The following is an 18,515-nucleotide window of genomic DNA, read 5'->3' as shown; positions in this document are numbered from 1 at the left end:
GTTGTTGTTGCTCATTTGGTTGTCCACCAGCACTCTTTATTAGCCTCCGAATGGCTGCCAGCATCAAAGGATTAAGAGAAAGTCATGGAAGAAAAACTTAAATTAAGAAAATTTTTCCATTAGCATTCATCTTTTCCCCTCAATGGTAAAAAGACCGCCACTGTTATTCAAGTGTTAGAGAACACTATGGCCAGCAGCTCACAGAACAGCAGTATTCTACAGAAGGACAACTTAAGAACCACTGTCAAGGTGGAGAAGACCACCTTTCCCCATGTCATTTTGGTGAGCCATTAGTCAGTCATGCCATGGTCAGAGCCAATTTGAGACTGACTCAGAAGTGGCCTTACCCAGCTGACATATCAACCGCAGCCAGGAAGAAAACAAGAGGAATTCATGAAAGTAAAGAGCAAAAGTCATTGTCTCAGCAATGCTTAGGAATAAGAATCTGTGTCTGTTACTACCCGAGCTAATGGAACTCCATTAAGCTACCAGGACTGCCTCACGACAATTAACAGCCACCATGTAAAGGGACACTCCCATGTTCTTGATCCTTGATAACCAAAAGTGCACTCCTCAGACCAGCGTTAACATCACTAGAGAGTTCCTTAGAAATACTGAGGCCAAACCTGCCTTCTAATAAGATCTCCAGGTAGGTCATGTGCATGTGAAAGTTTGAGTAGCACATCCCAGAACATAATCACAATTCATGGTTTTCTGTTCTGAACCTCTTTCTTTGATCTATTCCTTCTACCTTATTATGTTTTGCCTTAGACCCTCCTAGATACCAGTCTTCTTGTTCTTCCTTTTGCCGTCTGATCAGCATTAACAATGTTTACCCAGTTACTGAGTTTCTTCCACTTCCTTGAGCTTGATGAAGTCTTTCCCCCTACTCACTCAGGCTTTCCCTCTGCTCAAAACCCTTGCCATACCCACGCACCTTCACTCTTTTATTCAACTAATTTCTTTTTTTCTTCAGATTTTGACTTAGACGTCACTTGCCATAGGAAGCCTCAATAACTCCATCTGGGTTGGTCCCTCTCATCTGTTTCCAGAGCACCCAATACTTTTCCTCTCCTGGTACCCTTCACATTCTACCATGAATTTTTGCTTGCCTGTTTGCAATCCCTTCTATGCTAGAAGGTTTATAAACCCACATCAGCACTCAGCACATTAGATGAAACGGAGTACCCCTCCACAAATAATTGGTAGATAAATAAGCAAATAAATGAACAACCTACAACATGTTCTACCCAACTAAAATTGTACATTACACTAAAATGACCACTTAAGGACTATCCATTCCTGTTCTGTCAGCCTTAGGAACTCCTAATTCCAGAATTGGTCCATAGGAACCTCTCAGACCAAGCTTACCTGGTTCCACAGGTAGGAGCCAAGCAACGATAATTTTAAGGAAAGAGATCAACAACTAAAACGTTTCGTTTTTTAAATGAAAGAAAATATTTTCACCCTTCACTGAGTGTTGATAACAGTAAACATTGTTAATATTTCACAAAAGTACCATTTGGATCTGAGAGTATTTTTCAAATCTTTGCCTGCTTTATGTTGGAGGGATGTGTTTGTTTTTCCATTAAAAAACTAAGATCTTTCAGGGCACCTGGGTGGCTCAGCTAGTTGAGAGTCCGACTTTGGCTCACGTCATGATCTTGCAGTTCATGAGTTCAAGCCCCACATCAGGCTCTGTGCCAACAGCTCAGAGCCTGGAGCCCGCTTCTGATTCTGTGTCTCCCTCTCTCTGTGCCCTTCCCCTGCTCATGCTCTATCTCTCTCTCAAAAATAAACATTTTTTAAAGAGAATTGTTTTAAATGAAAAATAAAACAAAATAAAAAAACTAAGATCTCATTAAAAACCCTGAGACTTACATGAGCCAGGTGATTTGAATCAAGATCAGGCTGACTCTAACTTCAGCTTGGGAAAAGATTTCTTTAAATGTATATACAAGGATTATTTGAGAGTCTGAGCCATCTAAGCAACAGGCTCTTTCTTACCTTGCCTCTTCCCTTCTTCCTAATTCCAGAGAGACAGACTGGATGTGGTCAAGCATTCCTTGCCAGGCCTACCTCTTTGCAGTCCCCTCACTCAGAGTCCAGTGTTCTCTCACTGTCCCATGCTATATATCCTTCCTTCCCTGGCCATTTCTTGTGCAATTAATTAGGCCACTATTTCTCCCTTACCAGTGTATGGGAACTAACTATCTGCAGCATAGGCTCAGAACTTTTTCTTCATTAGAGGAGATGAACTTCCACTGAGCCCTCATCTCTCACTGTGGCCTGGGGTAGGCATTAGTGAGCAAAGTAGACAACTGACATAGGTCTTCTGAGGTCTTCAAATGGGACAGAATTAACCAGTTTATGCAGGAAATGAGACATGAAAAGTGTTTTAACTGGTGTATCAAGCAGTCACAGAAAAAGTCACCTTGAATAAGAAATAACCATGAGGACCATTGCTGTGACAGAGTAGACAGATATAGTAGGCCCATATAAATTTCAGATGCCATTAAATCCTCATAGCTTCAAAGGCTGAGAAACGTTTATTTTGGTTATGATAAATTCAGAACATCTGAGAACTAGTTTAGACCTGTGGCCAGCCCCATAGAGTTGTTTTCTCCTATTATTAGGTCAAAACGTTATCATTCTTCACTTAGCTCCAAAATAAGTTTATAATAAAAATTAACAGCTCTTGAATTTTTAAGCAACAAATTAGATTCTGCCATTTGGCACACCACAATATTTTCTGAATATAAACTGCTGTTTTGGTGAAGTGCACTGAGCTCAGGCTTTCAAGCGGGCTCAGCCACACAGAGCTATATGATTAACCCTCTCCAAATTTTGACTCCCTTGGCTGTAAAATAGGATAATAATACTTACCTTAGATGTTCAATGTTGAAAATAGAACTAGAAAATATATTTAAAATGCCTGGCATGGAACTGCCACCTAGGAAATACTCAACGGGTGGGAGTTTCTATCACTTTCTTTAACTACCACAGATGAGACAGCCATTAGTGCTTTACAGAGACATGATTCATATAAACTCACAACTGCTCTCTGGAAAACCTCCTATCAGAGACTGAGGTTTTCATTCCAGAAAATAGGCTTGGCTATCATATTGCTGCCAGAGATACCATCTCAGGCCAGTGTGAAGTGTTAGTGACACACTCATGGAAGACAAGGACTCCTCTTTCCTTCCTTCCCTTCATTTAAGGACAGTTGTTGACATTCTGCCTTTCTTTCTAGCAGTGACTCACTCCTGGCACTAAATACATAAGTCAAAATGCTATAACTCCATGTACCAGTTTCTATGAGAAAAATGTGGTGTAGCCCACCCTGGGACAAACTGACCCATGCATAATGTCACAGTCTACTTAGACATTTATTGAGTGTGCGAAAGAGGCAAGATCTTGTAGGTAACCCAGTCATCCTATCTAGTGAGAGAGTGCAGCCAACAGGAGCATGCCAGCCCCTGAAACCACTGAGTGATGAAAGGAGACAATCCAGAGTGCCTGTCACCTCTCCCTGTTTCAAGGATAAGATTCTAGGATACAGAAAAAGAAATAATTTTGTCATTTAATTCAGGAAATTTCTGTGTACGTTTCAGTTTTTCAGGATGTCCAGAATTCAGAAATATCACCAATATCTGATAATTTTAACCAAATTAACCTGTCCATTGAGGCAAACAAATAATCTACTTTATTTTCCCCCATTTTCTGCCTGAATTTGCTTACTAACTGCTTGCTTGTTTGGTTATAATGTAGACATAACCTTAGAAAACTATCAACACACATGAACTGAGTTCAAAAAGTATGTCTGTCTGTGGCAAGCACCAATCCCTCTAATTCTGCCCTCAGGTTCTATGGATAGAGTTTGAAAGAAGTCACTTAAGATTGACTCAAGTTATATGCACAAATGAGAAAGAAACAGTTACTTTCAATAATGCCGGTGCTAAATGTCCATAGAGCCATTAAGTAATTTAGGAATTTTTAGCGTTAGCTCTGATATATTAGAAGGATTCAAATGCTATTTGGGCAACCAAGTCTTTCACAGATAGACCAAACCTCTGTGACTAGGGCTGGGTCTCAGGCCCACTGCCCAGTCTTCCTCTGCTTTTGCCTAGAAATCTTTCTTCCTAAAGCACCAGGAACTACTTTAGAAACCCATGGTTCCACATGAGGAAAGAAACAGACACCAAGGCAGGTGCCCTGCCTGTGAATGACAGCCTTGCCCTCCCTTTATAGGATCTTCATCCCACTCACCACCCACTTCCCTTAGTGTCTGAAAAGTGTCACTGGACTTTCCTGAAGCTGTTTTTTAAATTCCACAAGTAAACGTGAAAGTATGCATGTTAACAAGTATTTTTAAATGCATGCCATTCAGGAGGATTGTGTGCTATCCTTCCTCAACAGATTTCTTCCTTCTTATTGTTTTCAATTGTTTTTTTTTTTTTTTTTCCTGGCAGGAAGCTAATTTTGGCTGCAAAAGGAAATGGGGGTTTTGACAGGAGAGTCTAAAATGGGTCATTCTGGATTAGGGGAGACTGATGCTGAGAATAGGAGAAAGAGAAAGAAAGAGAGTAAGAAGTCGTGCAGAAGGGGAGGAGGAGCAAAAGGGAAAATAGCTATTTTAAAATGTTGCCTCAGATTGATCTGCTTAGGAGAGGGGAAGAAAATTTTCTTTTTTGCATTTTTCCTTAAAACTCAAATTTAAGATAACCATGATTCTTTTATCTTTGTTGTGAGTTAAATATTCAAAAGGGGGGATGAAACAGATTGATAACCAGCCAAACATTTATTATGTAACCTTGGCCACTCCTAGCCCCTATTTTCTCACCTGTTGAAAAAGTATTCTGTGATGCTACAGGGACATGTAGGAGAAAGAGAGAGTTAAGGTAGAGAGCTTTAGGATAAGCTAAGCTGCTGGAATTCAGAGACTCTCAAAATTCACTTGTTGAACCATAGTAGTAAATCCTCTCTGGTTCGTGTTACAGGCCAGGGTTGATATTGACATGGAAGCAGGGAAAATGATGCCTCTCCTCTAGATGGTGACTCAAACATCACCAGGCTCTTTCCATATTGTAACATCATAATTACCTAAGTCAAGAATTCTAAAAGCGTGGTCCCTGGACCAGCAGTATCAACACCACCTGGGAACTTATTTGAAATATACATTCTTGGGCCCCACCATAGACCCACAGAATTAGATACTCTGGGGCTGAATGTCAGCAATCTGAGGTTGAACAAGTCTTCCAGGTGATTCTGATGTAGCTAAAGTGTGGGAATCACTGCTACAGGGACTCCCTGTGATTTATAACTGGCCAATGGAAGAGAAAAGAGAGACTGGAGTAGGAACATCCACTTCATAGAAGCCTTGGCCCGGTAGTGACATCTGTCACTTTTGCTCTTGTTTCACTGTAAGAACCTCCCATCTGTCTATACCTAGCTGCAAGAGATGCTAGGAAATGTGATTTATGCAGTTACAGCAGCATACCATGAAGGATAAGAATAGGTTAAATAGCCATCTTTGCCAAAATAGCCCTCCACAGTAGGAACATTATCACCATTTATAACATTGCTCCTATGGGAAAAAGCAATCCAGTGTCTACACTAGGATTTCTCAACCCCAGCAAACTATTGACATTTGGGGCCAGATCATTCTTTTCTGTGGGGGCTGCCTTGTACACTATAGGATGTTAAGCAGTACCCCTGGTCTCTACCTACAAGATTAACAGTAGTGTCCTCTGCCCCCTAGTTGTAGACAATCACGAATGTCTCCAGACATTGCCAAATATTCCCTGAGGGGACAAAAATCACCGAAGTTGAGAACCACTTGTTTGAACAGAAAACTTATAAGTTGACTTTTGAAATGCAACCTGGCCATAAGTTGGGTACTACTTACCAAATATTGGCTTTCTTCTGATCTGTTAGCCTTTCTTTTGAAACTCAGTTGAAGATTTCAGCTAGTGGCAAGGATTATTCCACAGTTTACTACCACATCCACCTTACTTACATAAAAATAAACTTCCAAAGCCAGAGGCATCTATGCATGTTGACTCAGAGCCGTGACAGAGCTAATCCTATTTACAGTACCCTTCCTGGCTGCTCAAGGCATCCAAAAACAAACTTCATTTTATGCAAAAATATACCAAAGTTATGTTGCATTCCTTCTCAGTGACCTTAAGTTTAAATGATTCAAGTTCAGGAAGAGAGATGAAGGAAAGAAAGTTCTGCTTGTCTAATACAGATTTAGTTTAAAAAAAAACTCCATTTATTTTGAATTCAGTGGAAGGCTTTTCCACTGAAACAATCTGTTGGTATCGCTTCCATGTGATAAAATGATGTTGAACTGAAAATGGAACTGTGTAGCAAGGTTGTACTATCCTGGAAAATGTATTTTGAAACCAGACTGACATTTTTGCTGAAAGTGGTTACTTACCCTTTGCAAGGTCATGGGACTTCCACAAGGATAAAAGCAATACATAATTCAATTGTAGGTCCACTGCAGGGTTTGATTTATCAGATTAATGATAAGAAAGTGTAAAATCTTTGAAATCAACCCCCTAACAGTACTCTAAATGAAAGGGAAAAAAGGATCGCAATTGATTATATCCCAAATGGAAAGAAAATCAGCAAAATAACTCATCTTAGAGATCTTTCTTTTAAGGGATGGGTCGATTTCTGTGTCCATCTACTGCTCATTTTCTTTTGGGTTCCAGCGTGTTCCAAATGCAAATATGACCTTTCCCTCCTCCATTCATTCATGGATTCATCCAGTAGCACTAGATATGCTTTCACCATGCTTGCTTTCTTGTGAAGGGACACAGATCTGAAAGACTGAAAAATAAGCATGATAATTTATTTCAGATGTTGGTAAGTGCAATAAAAGACAGGCAAAGAAGACCTGGGTGAAAGTGGAGGATACTTGGATGGCATGGTCAGAGCAGCGTTTCTGAGGACTGAGATGAGGAAGAACAGCCAAGGGGCAGTCTGGGAGGAGGTGGAGGCAGGAGGAGCAGCAAGTACAAAGGCCTTGAGGCAAGAACAGACTTGGTTTAAAATAAACTGTATCTTCCTACACTTTTCAAGCTCCAAACTTCCCTCCCATCTTCCCACTCTCCCCAGTAAAAAGACTAACCTCTCCTTTGAACTCCAGACTCTTAGATCCAACTACCCACTCAGTGTCTTCATTTGGATGACCAACAGGCATCTTGGATTTCAAATAGCCAGATCAGTATCCTTGATATCCCTCCTAAACCAACATGCATTTCCCACAGTTTTCCCCAATTCTTCTAGTGGCTCAGGCCTTAAGTTCTTGGAGTTCTGTCTTCTTCTCATACCCTTCATCCAGCCCATCAGCAAATATTGTCAACCTTTGAATTAGTCCGGCATCTGCCATGCTTCCACTCTAGTCTGATTCTCTTTCATTTCTTACCCAGACTAATACAGCAGCCTCCTGACTGACCTCCTACCTCCAGTCTTGATATCAGTTTGTTTTTTTTTTTAATGTTTATTTATTTGGGAGAAACAGAGAGACAGAGTGCAAGCAGTGCAGGGGCAGAGAGAGAGGGAGACACAGAATCTGAATCAGGCTCCAGGCTCCAAGCTGTCAGCACAGAGCCCAACACGGGACTTAAACCCACGAAGCACAGGAACATGACCTGGGGTGAAGTTGAACGCTCAACCAACTGAGCCACCCAGGTGCCCCAATATCAGTTTTTGATAGCAGGGCCAGAGTGATGCTTTTAAGTAGAATAGATCATATCATTACCCTGCCATAAACCTTCCTGAAATTTTCCATCTCAAAAAAAAAAAAAAAAAAAAATTCAGTCAGTGTGCTGGGTGTCGCAGTCAGTTAAGTGTCAGACTTTTGACTTCAGCCCATGTCATGATCTCACAGTTTGTGGAATCCATCCCTGCAATTGGTATCTGCTCTGGCAGCACAGAGCTTGCTTGGGATTCTCTCTCTCCCTTACTCTCTCTGCCCCTCCCCTGCTCACACTCCCTCTTTCTCTCTCAAAATAAATAAAATAAATTCTAAGAAAATAAAAATTTCAAAAACCTTGCTATTCAAGAGCCCAGAATGATCTGGCTCTGTTACCTCTTTGGCATTATCTCTTTCCACTCCCTACCCCCTGCCACATTCATTCCATTCCAGCCATGCCAGTCCCTTTGCTGCTACTTGAACATACCAGACATAACCTTACCCCAAGGACTTTGCATCTATTGTTCCAGTAGCATGGAATGCTTTTTTTCCCAGATACCCACATGATCTCTCCTCATTCTATTTTTTTTTCCTCCTCATTCTATTACAGTCTCTGCTCAAAAATCACCCAGCCAGAGTGGCTTTCCTAACCACCCTAAACACAGTTATTCAATTTATAAGTATATACTGAGTTTCATGTTTTGAGTACTGTGAGCATAAGGAAGATGTAATTCCAGCCTTTAAAAGATTAAGAGTTGAGAGTAAATGACAAATTAAACCACTGATTCATTTCAGAATATCATTTACTAATACAAGTGGCATGACAATATGTTTTATTTCTAAGAAAGAGAGAGGATTTCTAAGGATTTCTAGGAAAGAGAGAACAATGTGGACTGGAGTATTCTGGGGAAATTTCATGGGGTAGAATATATGCAGAAAAAAGTGAAAGGGATTGACAGTGGGGGCATGGCACAGAGGTAAGGACAGCAACTGTTTATGGGAAGAGATGAAGAGCATCTTGTTGGTATGAAAATTCTCACTAGGAGAAGAGGAGGGAAAAGTGGGGTAAGGTTCTGATTCAAAGGTTTCTGTGGGCTGTGGGAAGCCACTTACGGTTGCTGGGTCTGATCAGAACCTGATAAAGCTAGGTTTTAAAGAAACTGTTCAGAGGAATATAGTCTGGAAAGAGGAGAGGATGGAGGCTGTGAGGCCAAGGTACCAGAGTGTTGGCCAGCCCCATAGTAAGGGTCTAAGGTAATGGGCCTTGGACCTAGGTGGTACAGTGAGAAGTGAGAGAAGCCTGAGATATCATGTAACCCATTCTCCACTGAATCCAAATCTCTAGAGTCAGGACACTAGCATCAATAGCTACATATATTTTTAAGTTCCAAGCTGATTCTGATGGGTACTACTACTTAAAGACCATAAGTTTCATCTTAAAACCTCCATTTAGATATGAGACAATACAGATCCCAATAACGCAACCTGCCTATGACCAAACAACGTATTAGGAGCAGGCCTGAGAACAGATCCCAGGTCTCTTGATTCTCAATATAAGGTTTTAAGAGTCTCAATAAATAATAAAAGGGCAGAAGCTGAACTTGCAGAAACAATTACTCAACCATTTCATTAAACTAGAAGGTATCAATTGTTTTTCTATATGTAATCTGGAATCAAAAACAGAACATTCATGCATTCATTGATCAATATTTATTGAGCACCTATTATGTGCTTGGCATTGCTATAAGTGTTGTGGATAAACAACAACTAGCCAATTGCAATGTAATGTCGTAAGTCCCCTGATAAGGGAAGCACAGGTTGTACTAGGCACATAAATTAGTCCAACCCAGGCCCAGACCTCTGAGGAGGCTTCATAGAGAAATTAGTGGCTCATTTGAGCTCTGAAGATTAGTTGGAATTAGGTGAAGTCTAGGTGACAGTTATAAAAAGAAAGAAGTGGAGAGAATTTGGATGGGAGAAAATGACTCAGGTATAGAAAACCATGTATGCAAAGACTTCTTGTGTCCCACCATTGATTATAGCTCTTTAAACATTACATATCTGTTGACAATGGTTTTGATTTGGACCCTCATGAGGTTTAGAAATCTTATCTTTTTCTTCATCAGACTATACATGCAAATATACACTTTACACCTCTAATGTACCTTATCTCCATTTACCTGTTAAGAGAGTCATATTTGAAGGATCATGGGCCCTGCAAGAGAGGAGCCCCAACTTCCTCACTATTGCATATACCCACTGTGTCTTGGGTAATGTATAGCACATAGTGAATGCTCAGTAATTTAGTTTTTGACTGTTGTTTTGTACCTTTAGTAAAAGTGCCTTAGGGAGTACTTATATTCCTGTGATTTAAATGTAGCTGTATCTGACCTTCAACCATTCAGAACGCATTTGCAAATTTATAGCAGATTAAGTTTCAGTTTTGCTCTTTAAAGATAAACAGGAAGCTGCATATTTTCTGCAGCAGGGGTCCTTGCTAGGAAGCTTTCCTTAGTTCAATAATCTTCTATTGTTATGAATAGAACATCAATATAATTAACATAAGAATCCCTTAGAGGCCAATTTTAAATGAAACCACATTTAATTGCAGGTAATTCTTCTATTCCCCAAAATGAGGCTAACTTTCCAACCGAGTATGTGAAATATGTCATATATCTGAAAAGTAAACCCATCTAAAATGTATAGTATAGTCTATCAACCCCCAAAGGTATAGAATCATTTCCATTAGTTGATGAAAGCAAAGAGAAAAAGAAAGGTAAGTCCAAAGGGTCAGTGTACCCATAAAACAAAACAAAACACAAGTTTTGACAATGAATTCTGGATTTTCTGAGTTTCCAAGCAAAGTGGACATATTCTTTAGAAATAGTGTTTTGCTAAAAGAAACTCCTAAGTCAAAATTAATTTTTCATTTCTAGTATTTTGCTGATAGGTGAAGTAATTTATTTCAATCCTAAAGCCCTCTGTTTCCCAAATCCATGGTAAGTAGATAGGATAGGTGTACACAGAATCTCCACAAAGCAAATGGACTGAATTGTGTCCCCTCAAATTCGTATGTTGAAGTCCTAATCCAACATGATGGTATTTGGGGATGGAGTTTGTGGGAGATAATTAGGTTTAGATGATGTTATGAGGGTGGGGCTCCTGTGATGGCATTACTGCCCTTATAAGAAGAGACACAATACAGAGCTTGCTTTTGCACAAGAAGGTAGCCTTCTGAAAGCCAGGAAGAGAACTCTCGCCAGAATCCACCATGCTGGCACCCTGATCTTGGCCATCCCCACCTCCAGAACTGTGAAAAATAAATTTCTGCTATTGCAGCTACACAGTCCATGGTATTTTGCTACGGCAGCCCATCTGGTATTTTGTTATGGCAAACTAAGACACATGTATATTGAATGAAGCAATGAATGGCCATTGGTTTGGCAATAGTCTAGGCTGAAAATGTGTGATAAGTAACTTCAGAATCATAAAGGATGAGTGGAATATAGGCACTAGTTTTTATCTGGAGTTCTAAAATAGCCTACCTTTGTCCACTTATAACCTCACCTGTCTCAGTTCCACGCTTCCCATGGTGCCAGGCTGTCTCACAAGTGGCATGTGCCATATGTGGCACATTTGACCAGGGCTACAGACAGATGATCCCCTGTCTAAAAATATCCTGTTTCTGTGGTTTGTCAGATGATCATCACATGGAGAAAGCATCCTCTTGTCAACATTTTGGAGTTTGGCTCTTTTAGCAATGTATCTCAAACCTGCCAGAAGTAAAAGGCAGTGGCTGAACTTTTCCTTTTTTTATTTCTTCAAAGATCTTTACACTGAATCTCCTGTAAATAGAAAGTTTTATATAAAGGATATGTCTCTTATGAAGTCAGATAACAGCTATCTTTTGAGTATAGTTTTAAACCAAGAACTGCTCGTGTATAGATAATTTAGATTTAAGAGCATAGTTACACTAGTTTAACATAACACATTATTAAACATATTTAGGAAAAGAAATGATTGTATACTTTCTTGCCCTTGGTATCTAACTTGAAAGAGTTTACAATAAGCATGATGTAACAACTTTTTTCTGTTATTCCAGTCTTTACTCTCTTCTTTCTCACAAAAATTCAAAGTTGAAACACACACACACATATTCAGTAAAATAAGAAATACTTAAAGTGTCATCACTTAATATTTCTAATTCTCACCACCTAATTGGGGAAATGCTGCTTTGTTTCTAGCAATGCGAGCTTGAAGAGAAGAGAAAATGAAAAGATTACTTTCTATCTCTAATCTTGTACTGTGATTAAACACTGTGAGGAGCTTTACCTTGACCTATAAATTCTCTCCTCTGATACAGAAGTCTGTTGCAAGAGTTTCTTTTAGTTTTTGTTCCCTAATGACACCATTTGTATTTCCTGGAGAGGACATTATGAAAATATTCCCCAGTATTAAGGGTTATTAATATCCCTACTCTTTTGTTCCCAGCTGGGTCTGAGTGCAGGAACATCTCTAATGGAGGACTTTTCTTCTCAAGTACAGGCATCTCAAGTGTTCAGAATTTCTGATGTATAAGAATTTTTTATATTAATATCTACTTCAAATGTTATCACCCTTATCTTCAGGCAATTTCCTTGTCTACATGGAAATTTAGAATAATTTCCTTCCTCCATTACATTTTGTTCCTTGAAGGTATTTTATAATCGGAGTACATGTTCCTCTCTCTTTTGAGGTTTCCTTGTTTCAGGCAAAATATGTTAAGTCTCTCTAGCCTAACCCTCTGAATCTTATGTTATGCCACTTGTCTCTTGTGTATTCGTGGTGTGGAGATAAGAAAGGAACATCATATCTAAGTTGGAAAGCCAGGGATATAAACCAGGCTATAGTTTTCTTCATTCTATCCTGTGTCCAGTTTCTTTTTCTTTTTTTTTTTAAGTTTATTTATTTATTTTGAGAGACACAGGGACAGCGTGAACAGAGGAGGAATATAGAGAAAGGGAAAGAGAATCTCAAGCAGACTCCATGCTGTCAGCACAGAGCCCAATGCAGGACTCAAACTCATGAACTGTTTGATCATTACCTAAGCCAAAACCTGAGTCAGACACTTAACCACCTGAGCCACCCAGGCACCCCCACTGCATCTAACTTCTAAAATTCTTTTAATGTATGAATAAAAATTTGGAAATTTAGATGCAGTAAATGTTATAATAAATAGACCATTGAAATCTTATGTATGTGATTCAAACCTTCGTATAAAAACAGCCAAATCCCTACCTGTTAGACTTATTCTTGTTGTCCTTATAAATGTTTATTTGACCTGTTACTTGATATAACAAGGCCCATAAATGTCTCACAAGTCTTGTGTTACCCAAGAGAGATCTTCCATTTTAACTTTTTTACTTTACTATGTGTGCTTTTACTTCTTTTTCAAAGCCTCCATCTCTGTTTCTACTTGTATCATCACACTCCGATTTGAAATTTTAACATACCTCTTGGAAATATGTTTAATGTGGATTCATAAAAATTCACTTATTATTATTAAAGAAGAAAAAAACAAGAAAAAGCAGGTTTATTAGGTTGTTTAGATTATAGACAGTATAATAGTATGTACTCAGGCTAACGTAATTCTTAAACAGTTTTTAATTATTTATTAATTTCAGTGGTCCATAGGCTTGGTTTTTCTTATTATCTCACACATTTGATTTTTTAAAAGTAATTGTGCCCAGAAAGATTTTTTTGTAGATATAGGCAATATTATTCTAAAACTTTATGGAAAAGCAAAAAACTTAGAATAGTTAAAACAGTTGCAGAAACAAAATATAAGAATCATTATACCCAATATTAAGGCCTACTATATATTTACAGTAATCAAGTTGGAGTGCTATTAGATAATGGAAAGATACAGAGATAAATGGGACAGAATAGAGAATCCAGGAATTGATCCACACAAAATACCCAACTGATTTTTAACAAAATTGCAAAAGCAATTCAATGAAAAAATTAAACATTCACAGGCAAAAAATAATAATAATAATAAAACCTCAACCTAAATTTCATACCTTATACAAAAATTGGTTCAAATGATCATGGACTTACGTGTAATATGTAAAGCTATACAACTTTTGCAAACAAATTTTAAAAACATAAGGAAAAATCTTTGGGACCTAGAGCTAAGCAAAGAAGTCTTAGACTTGACTCCAAACACATGATTCCTAAAAGGAAAATCTACAGATTAGACTTAATCAGTAAAAAGCTACAAAGTGGGAGGAAAGATTTGCAAAATATACACCCAACAAAGGATAGTATCTAGAATATATAGGGGCACCTGAGTGGCTCAGTGGGTTAAGTGGCCAACTTCAGCTCAGGTCACGATCTTGCGGTTCGTGGGTTCAAGCCCTGAGTCAGGCTCTGTGGGGATAGCTCAAAGCCTGGAACCTGCTTCAGATTCTGTGTCTCCCTCTCTCTCTGCCCCTCCCTCACTTGCATTCTGTCTCTCTCTCAAAAATAAACATTAAAAGAACTTTTTTTTAAAAACTGGAATATATAAAGAACTCTCAAAACTCAACAATCAAAAATCCAACAACTCAATTAGAAAATGAGATAAAGACATGAAGAGCCATTTCATCTGAGAGGGTATAAAGATAACAACTAGGCACATTAAAAAATATTCAACACCATTAGTTATTAGCAAAATGCAAATTATTGGGGCACCTGGGTGGCTCAGTCGGTTGAGCATCCTACTTCAGCTCAGATCATGATCTCGCCGTTCGTGAGTTCAAGCCCCACATCAGCCTCACTGCTTCAAGCCCCACAGCAGTCTCACTGCTGTCAGCATGTCAGCACAGAGCTCACTTCAGATCCCCTGTCCCCCTCTCTCTGCCTGTCCCCCACTTGTACCCTCTAAAAAAATAAATAAATAATTTTTAAAGAAGAAAACTGCAAATTATAAACTCAGTAAAGCTACTACCACTCACCTATTAGAATGACTAAAGTTAAAAAATGGTGACAACATTAAATGCTGGTTAGGATGCAGAGAAACTGCATGACCTATATATTTCTGGTGGGAATATAAATGGTATGTAGCCATTCTGGCAAGCATTTTAGTAATTTCTTTTAAAACTATGCAGTCAGTGATTACACTCCTGGGCATTTACCTCAGAGCAATGAACACTTATGTTATATATACAGCAGCCTTTTTTGGAATAACCATAAAACTGGAAACAGCCCAGATGTCCTTCACCAGATAGATGACTAAACAAACTATGGCACATCCATACCATGGAATACTACTCAACAATAAAAAGGAACAAACTTCTGATATGTTCAGAAACCTGGAGGAATATCCAGAGAATTATTCTGAGTGAAAAAGGCCAATTCCAAAAAAACTACACACTTCATGATTCCATTTGATTCTTGAAATGGCAAAGTTATAGAAATGGAGATTTGATTACTGGTTGCCAGAAGTTAAGGAGGGAGTGTGTGGGAGGGAAGTAGATGTGATTATAAAAGGGCAACATGAGGGATGTTAGTGTGCTGGGAATGTGCCTTATCTTGACCCGAATCAACATCAAAATTCTGGTTGTGATATTGTACTTGTTTAGCAAGATGTTTTCATTGGGGAGAAAGTGGGAGAAAGCACACGATAAGCGTCTATTCTCAGGACAGCATGTGAATCTATAGTTATCTCAAAAAGTTTAATTTAAAAAAGTAATTGTGTTTGTTAGAAAATCAAAAAGATAAATTTAGAAAAATGAGAATGAGTTTCATGCAGATGTTCATTTTCTCTTATGCTTTCTTGGTTCCTCCCGTAAGGTTTGAGAGGAGCAATAGCATTTGCCTTAGCTATTCGGGACACAGAATCTCAGCCCAAACAAATGATGTTTACCACCACGCTGCTCCTTGTGTTCTTCACAGTCTGGGTATTTGGAGGAGGAACAACCCCCATGCTGACTTGGCTTCAGATCAGGTGAGTGGCTCCATTCAGCAAAGGATGTCACTACGAGGCACGGCTTCACTGTCTCATTTGTGGTTTTGCTGATTTGGTCAGGAGTACAATGGCAGGTCTGTATGTTAACTTTCCCTAGGGTAAAGTTGACTTTCATTCACAAGGTGAAACAGTCTGTCCTCTCCTAGACCTATTACCAACTGAACTGACTTTTCTAAGAGTCCTAGAATTCTGAGGGTGATGTCTGCTTACAGTCTGTCTCTAGAAAGGAATTTATTTATCTATGAATTCTTCCATTCAGCAGTATTTATTGAAGACAATGTAGTATTCTCTAGAGTACAAAAATGAGAAATACACAGGTCTTGTTCTCAAGATATTCACAATTCAATAGGATTTATACAGAAAAACTGTAATACCAAGGAGAAAGTATATTTGTTTTGTTTTTAATTCTTCAAAGCACTTAGGATAGAATTGGGGACACAGGAAATACTTAAATATATTTGATTAGTGAACCATATGTTTAGTCAGAGGGATCCTATGTAGACACAAATTAGATGGTTTCTCAAAGGAAAAGGCAATGAAGCTTCAGTCACAGACCCTCCAAGAAGTGCCTGGAAGAAGATCGCTATAAACCTAAAGTATATAGACAGTGGATGGGTAGTGGCATCCACTGATTTGTTGATAGTAGATAGTGGCATCCATTGATAGGTGAGGAGTCTGGAGGTCAGCTTAGGCCCAGCATCATTATGGCCTCCTGGGTGGCACAGCATGGGGTTGTCAGATCATGGAGATGACCCAGAGGGAATTAACTACAACTGATTCCAGGCCAGACTTGGCCACCATGAGGCGAGGGTTGGTTAAAGGCAGGGCTGTGATGTATTTAGGGAGCTGACAGGGCTCTGGTATAGTAGACAAGGTTGAAATTTGATTAAAATGAATAGCTTGTGCCAATTGTAAAAATGATAAATCTATTTTAAAATGTTATTGTCTTTATTTAAGTATATTTTTGACCTAGGTTCTGTTATATCCTGTCATATCCCAGGATGTAACAGTGCTTTAGGTAAATCACATTTTATTTCTCGATGCTGTATATCTTGATGATCATGCAACCCCTCCCTGGTCCTTACCCAGTCTCTATAAGGCAATTCCATACAGTCACATCTAATAGGAAAAGATCCATCTGACTATCAAATGACTTCCAAGAAGATTCTTTCAAAGATTCTTATTCTAACACCAATACAGTATTAAATAAATAATTGCTACATGAAACATTAAATGAATATAACCACAATGTAAATTACCTTTTGTTAGGCACTTACTGATAATTTTCTATCCATTTGACAAAGAGGAAGCAGAAACAGGACTCAGAGTTTTAGTACAAGAGAGCTTAGGCTTAAACTGGGCCAAGTGGCCATGCATTAAAACAAATTCAAGGAAATAAAAAACTTCTTGAAGTAAGTACTGTGACTATTGCTAAACACATAAAAGGGCTTTGACCAAAGGTGAATGGAGAGTGTTTTGAAATGCTTGTTGAATTATTTTCTAGGCATATAAATGTGACCTGCAATTTCCTTCACAGTAGTAGCTACCTGTAGGCTCCTATGGATGAGCACACATACTGCATTAAACTCTACAGCACTGGGTCCCCTGTGAACTGTTAGCAAGATAGTGGTGTGTTCAGGTTTCTAGAAAATAAATTTAAGTAAGTGGATCCAGGCATGGAAATATTAGGGCTTGGAAAAGAAAAGTTAGAGGATACTAATCTCCACAAGATAAAAGTATTAACTACCCCATCAGGTAAATTAGAATAATTAGAACATGAAGTAGTGATATCAACATTTTCCTAAAGTAATTCAAATGTAACTTATTTTCTAATGTTGTCTTTCTTTACCCTGAAGAAATCATCCCTAAATCAGGAGCATGTTTTATCCCTAAAGTGTTTACCTAACTCTCCTATAGTGTTTTCCAAAGGTATCCATTGATTTGAATAGATGTCATAGCTTATGCACTCTCTTGATATCCAGAACATCAGGGAGAGGGGAGTTTAATAATGGGTCTTTAGGCAGGTTAGAATGGTTACCGAGGTTATATACAACAGAGCCTCATAAGGAAGGATCCTGATGTCAACCATAGCATCCACAGGTGAGGGGTCTGGAGGTCAGCTTAAGCCAGCATTATTATGGCCTGCTGGGGGGCACAGCATGTGGTCAGATCATGGAGAAGCCCCAGAGGGAATTAGCTCCAAACGGCCCAATTCAAGGCCAGATTTGGCCACCGGCCAGGTGGAGAGGGTTCTAGGGAGGGCTGTGATGTATTTAGGGAAAGAAACTGGCAGGGCTTCAGTATAATAGGAAAGGTGGAAATCTCAGCTGGGAACTAGACTGTTAAATCTGGAATTGGCAGAAATCCAGCCAGAGAGATCAGAGATGCAGTCATGAGGAAATCAATGAAGGAAAACCGAAATTCATACATATGTGACTACCCAGGAAGTCAACCCAGGGACAGGATACAACAAGACCAAGATGAGACTCTCAAACTTGGGTGAGTATCAGAATCACCCAGAGGACTCATTAACCCCCAGATTTCTGACCTAATATGTCTGGACCAGGGCCTAAGAATTTGCATTTTACCATATTCTAGGCAATGCTAATGCTGCTGGTTCCAAGGTCACATCTTGAGAACCACTGGTTTAGACTTCCTAACCCCAAGTGAAGATGAGGCTGATAATAAATATTGCCAGATTTGACTGGGGTTGCCCAGGGCCAGGCACACCTAAGCCTTCAGTTTAAACTCTTTACACCTGTACTGGAGGAAGGCCGGGGCTAACTTGAGAAGGAAGAGTCACAGTGCATTGAT

At 39.1% G+C, this 18,515-nt stretch overlaps 1 protein-coding gene across 15 annotated transcripts in view; it reads left to right on the top strand.

Moving 5' to 3' along the window:
* Positions 1–18,515, top strand: part of SLC9A9 (solute carrier family 9 member A9) — a 743,317-nt gene that overhangs the window by 502,405 nt on the left and 222,397 nt on the right. For all 15 annotated transcript variants that reach the window (XR_015240025.1, XM_086674475.1, XM_086674481.1 and 12 more), the window contains one exon: positions 15,527–15,680. Coding sequence is in view for 14 of the 15 variants with exons in the window: in XM_086674475.1 (XP_086530601.1) it covers positions 15,527–15,680 (154 nt within the window). In the remaining variant the exon portion in view is untranslated. The remainder of the gene's footprint in view (positions 1–15,526; positions 15,681–18,515) is intronic.

The sequence above is a fragment of the Puma concolor genome, chromosome C2 (genome assembly GCF_028749965.1).
Source record: "Puma concolor isolate L17-30 chromosome C2, mPumCon1.1.hap2, whole genome shotgun sequence".
NCBI classification, from domain to species: domain Eukaryota; kingdom Metazoa; phylum Chordata; class Mammalia; order Carnivora; family Felidae; genus Puma; species Puma concolor.
Note: the sequence above shows the minus strand (reverse complement) of the source record. Positions and strands in the feature narration are given on the sequence as shown.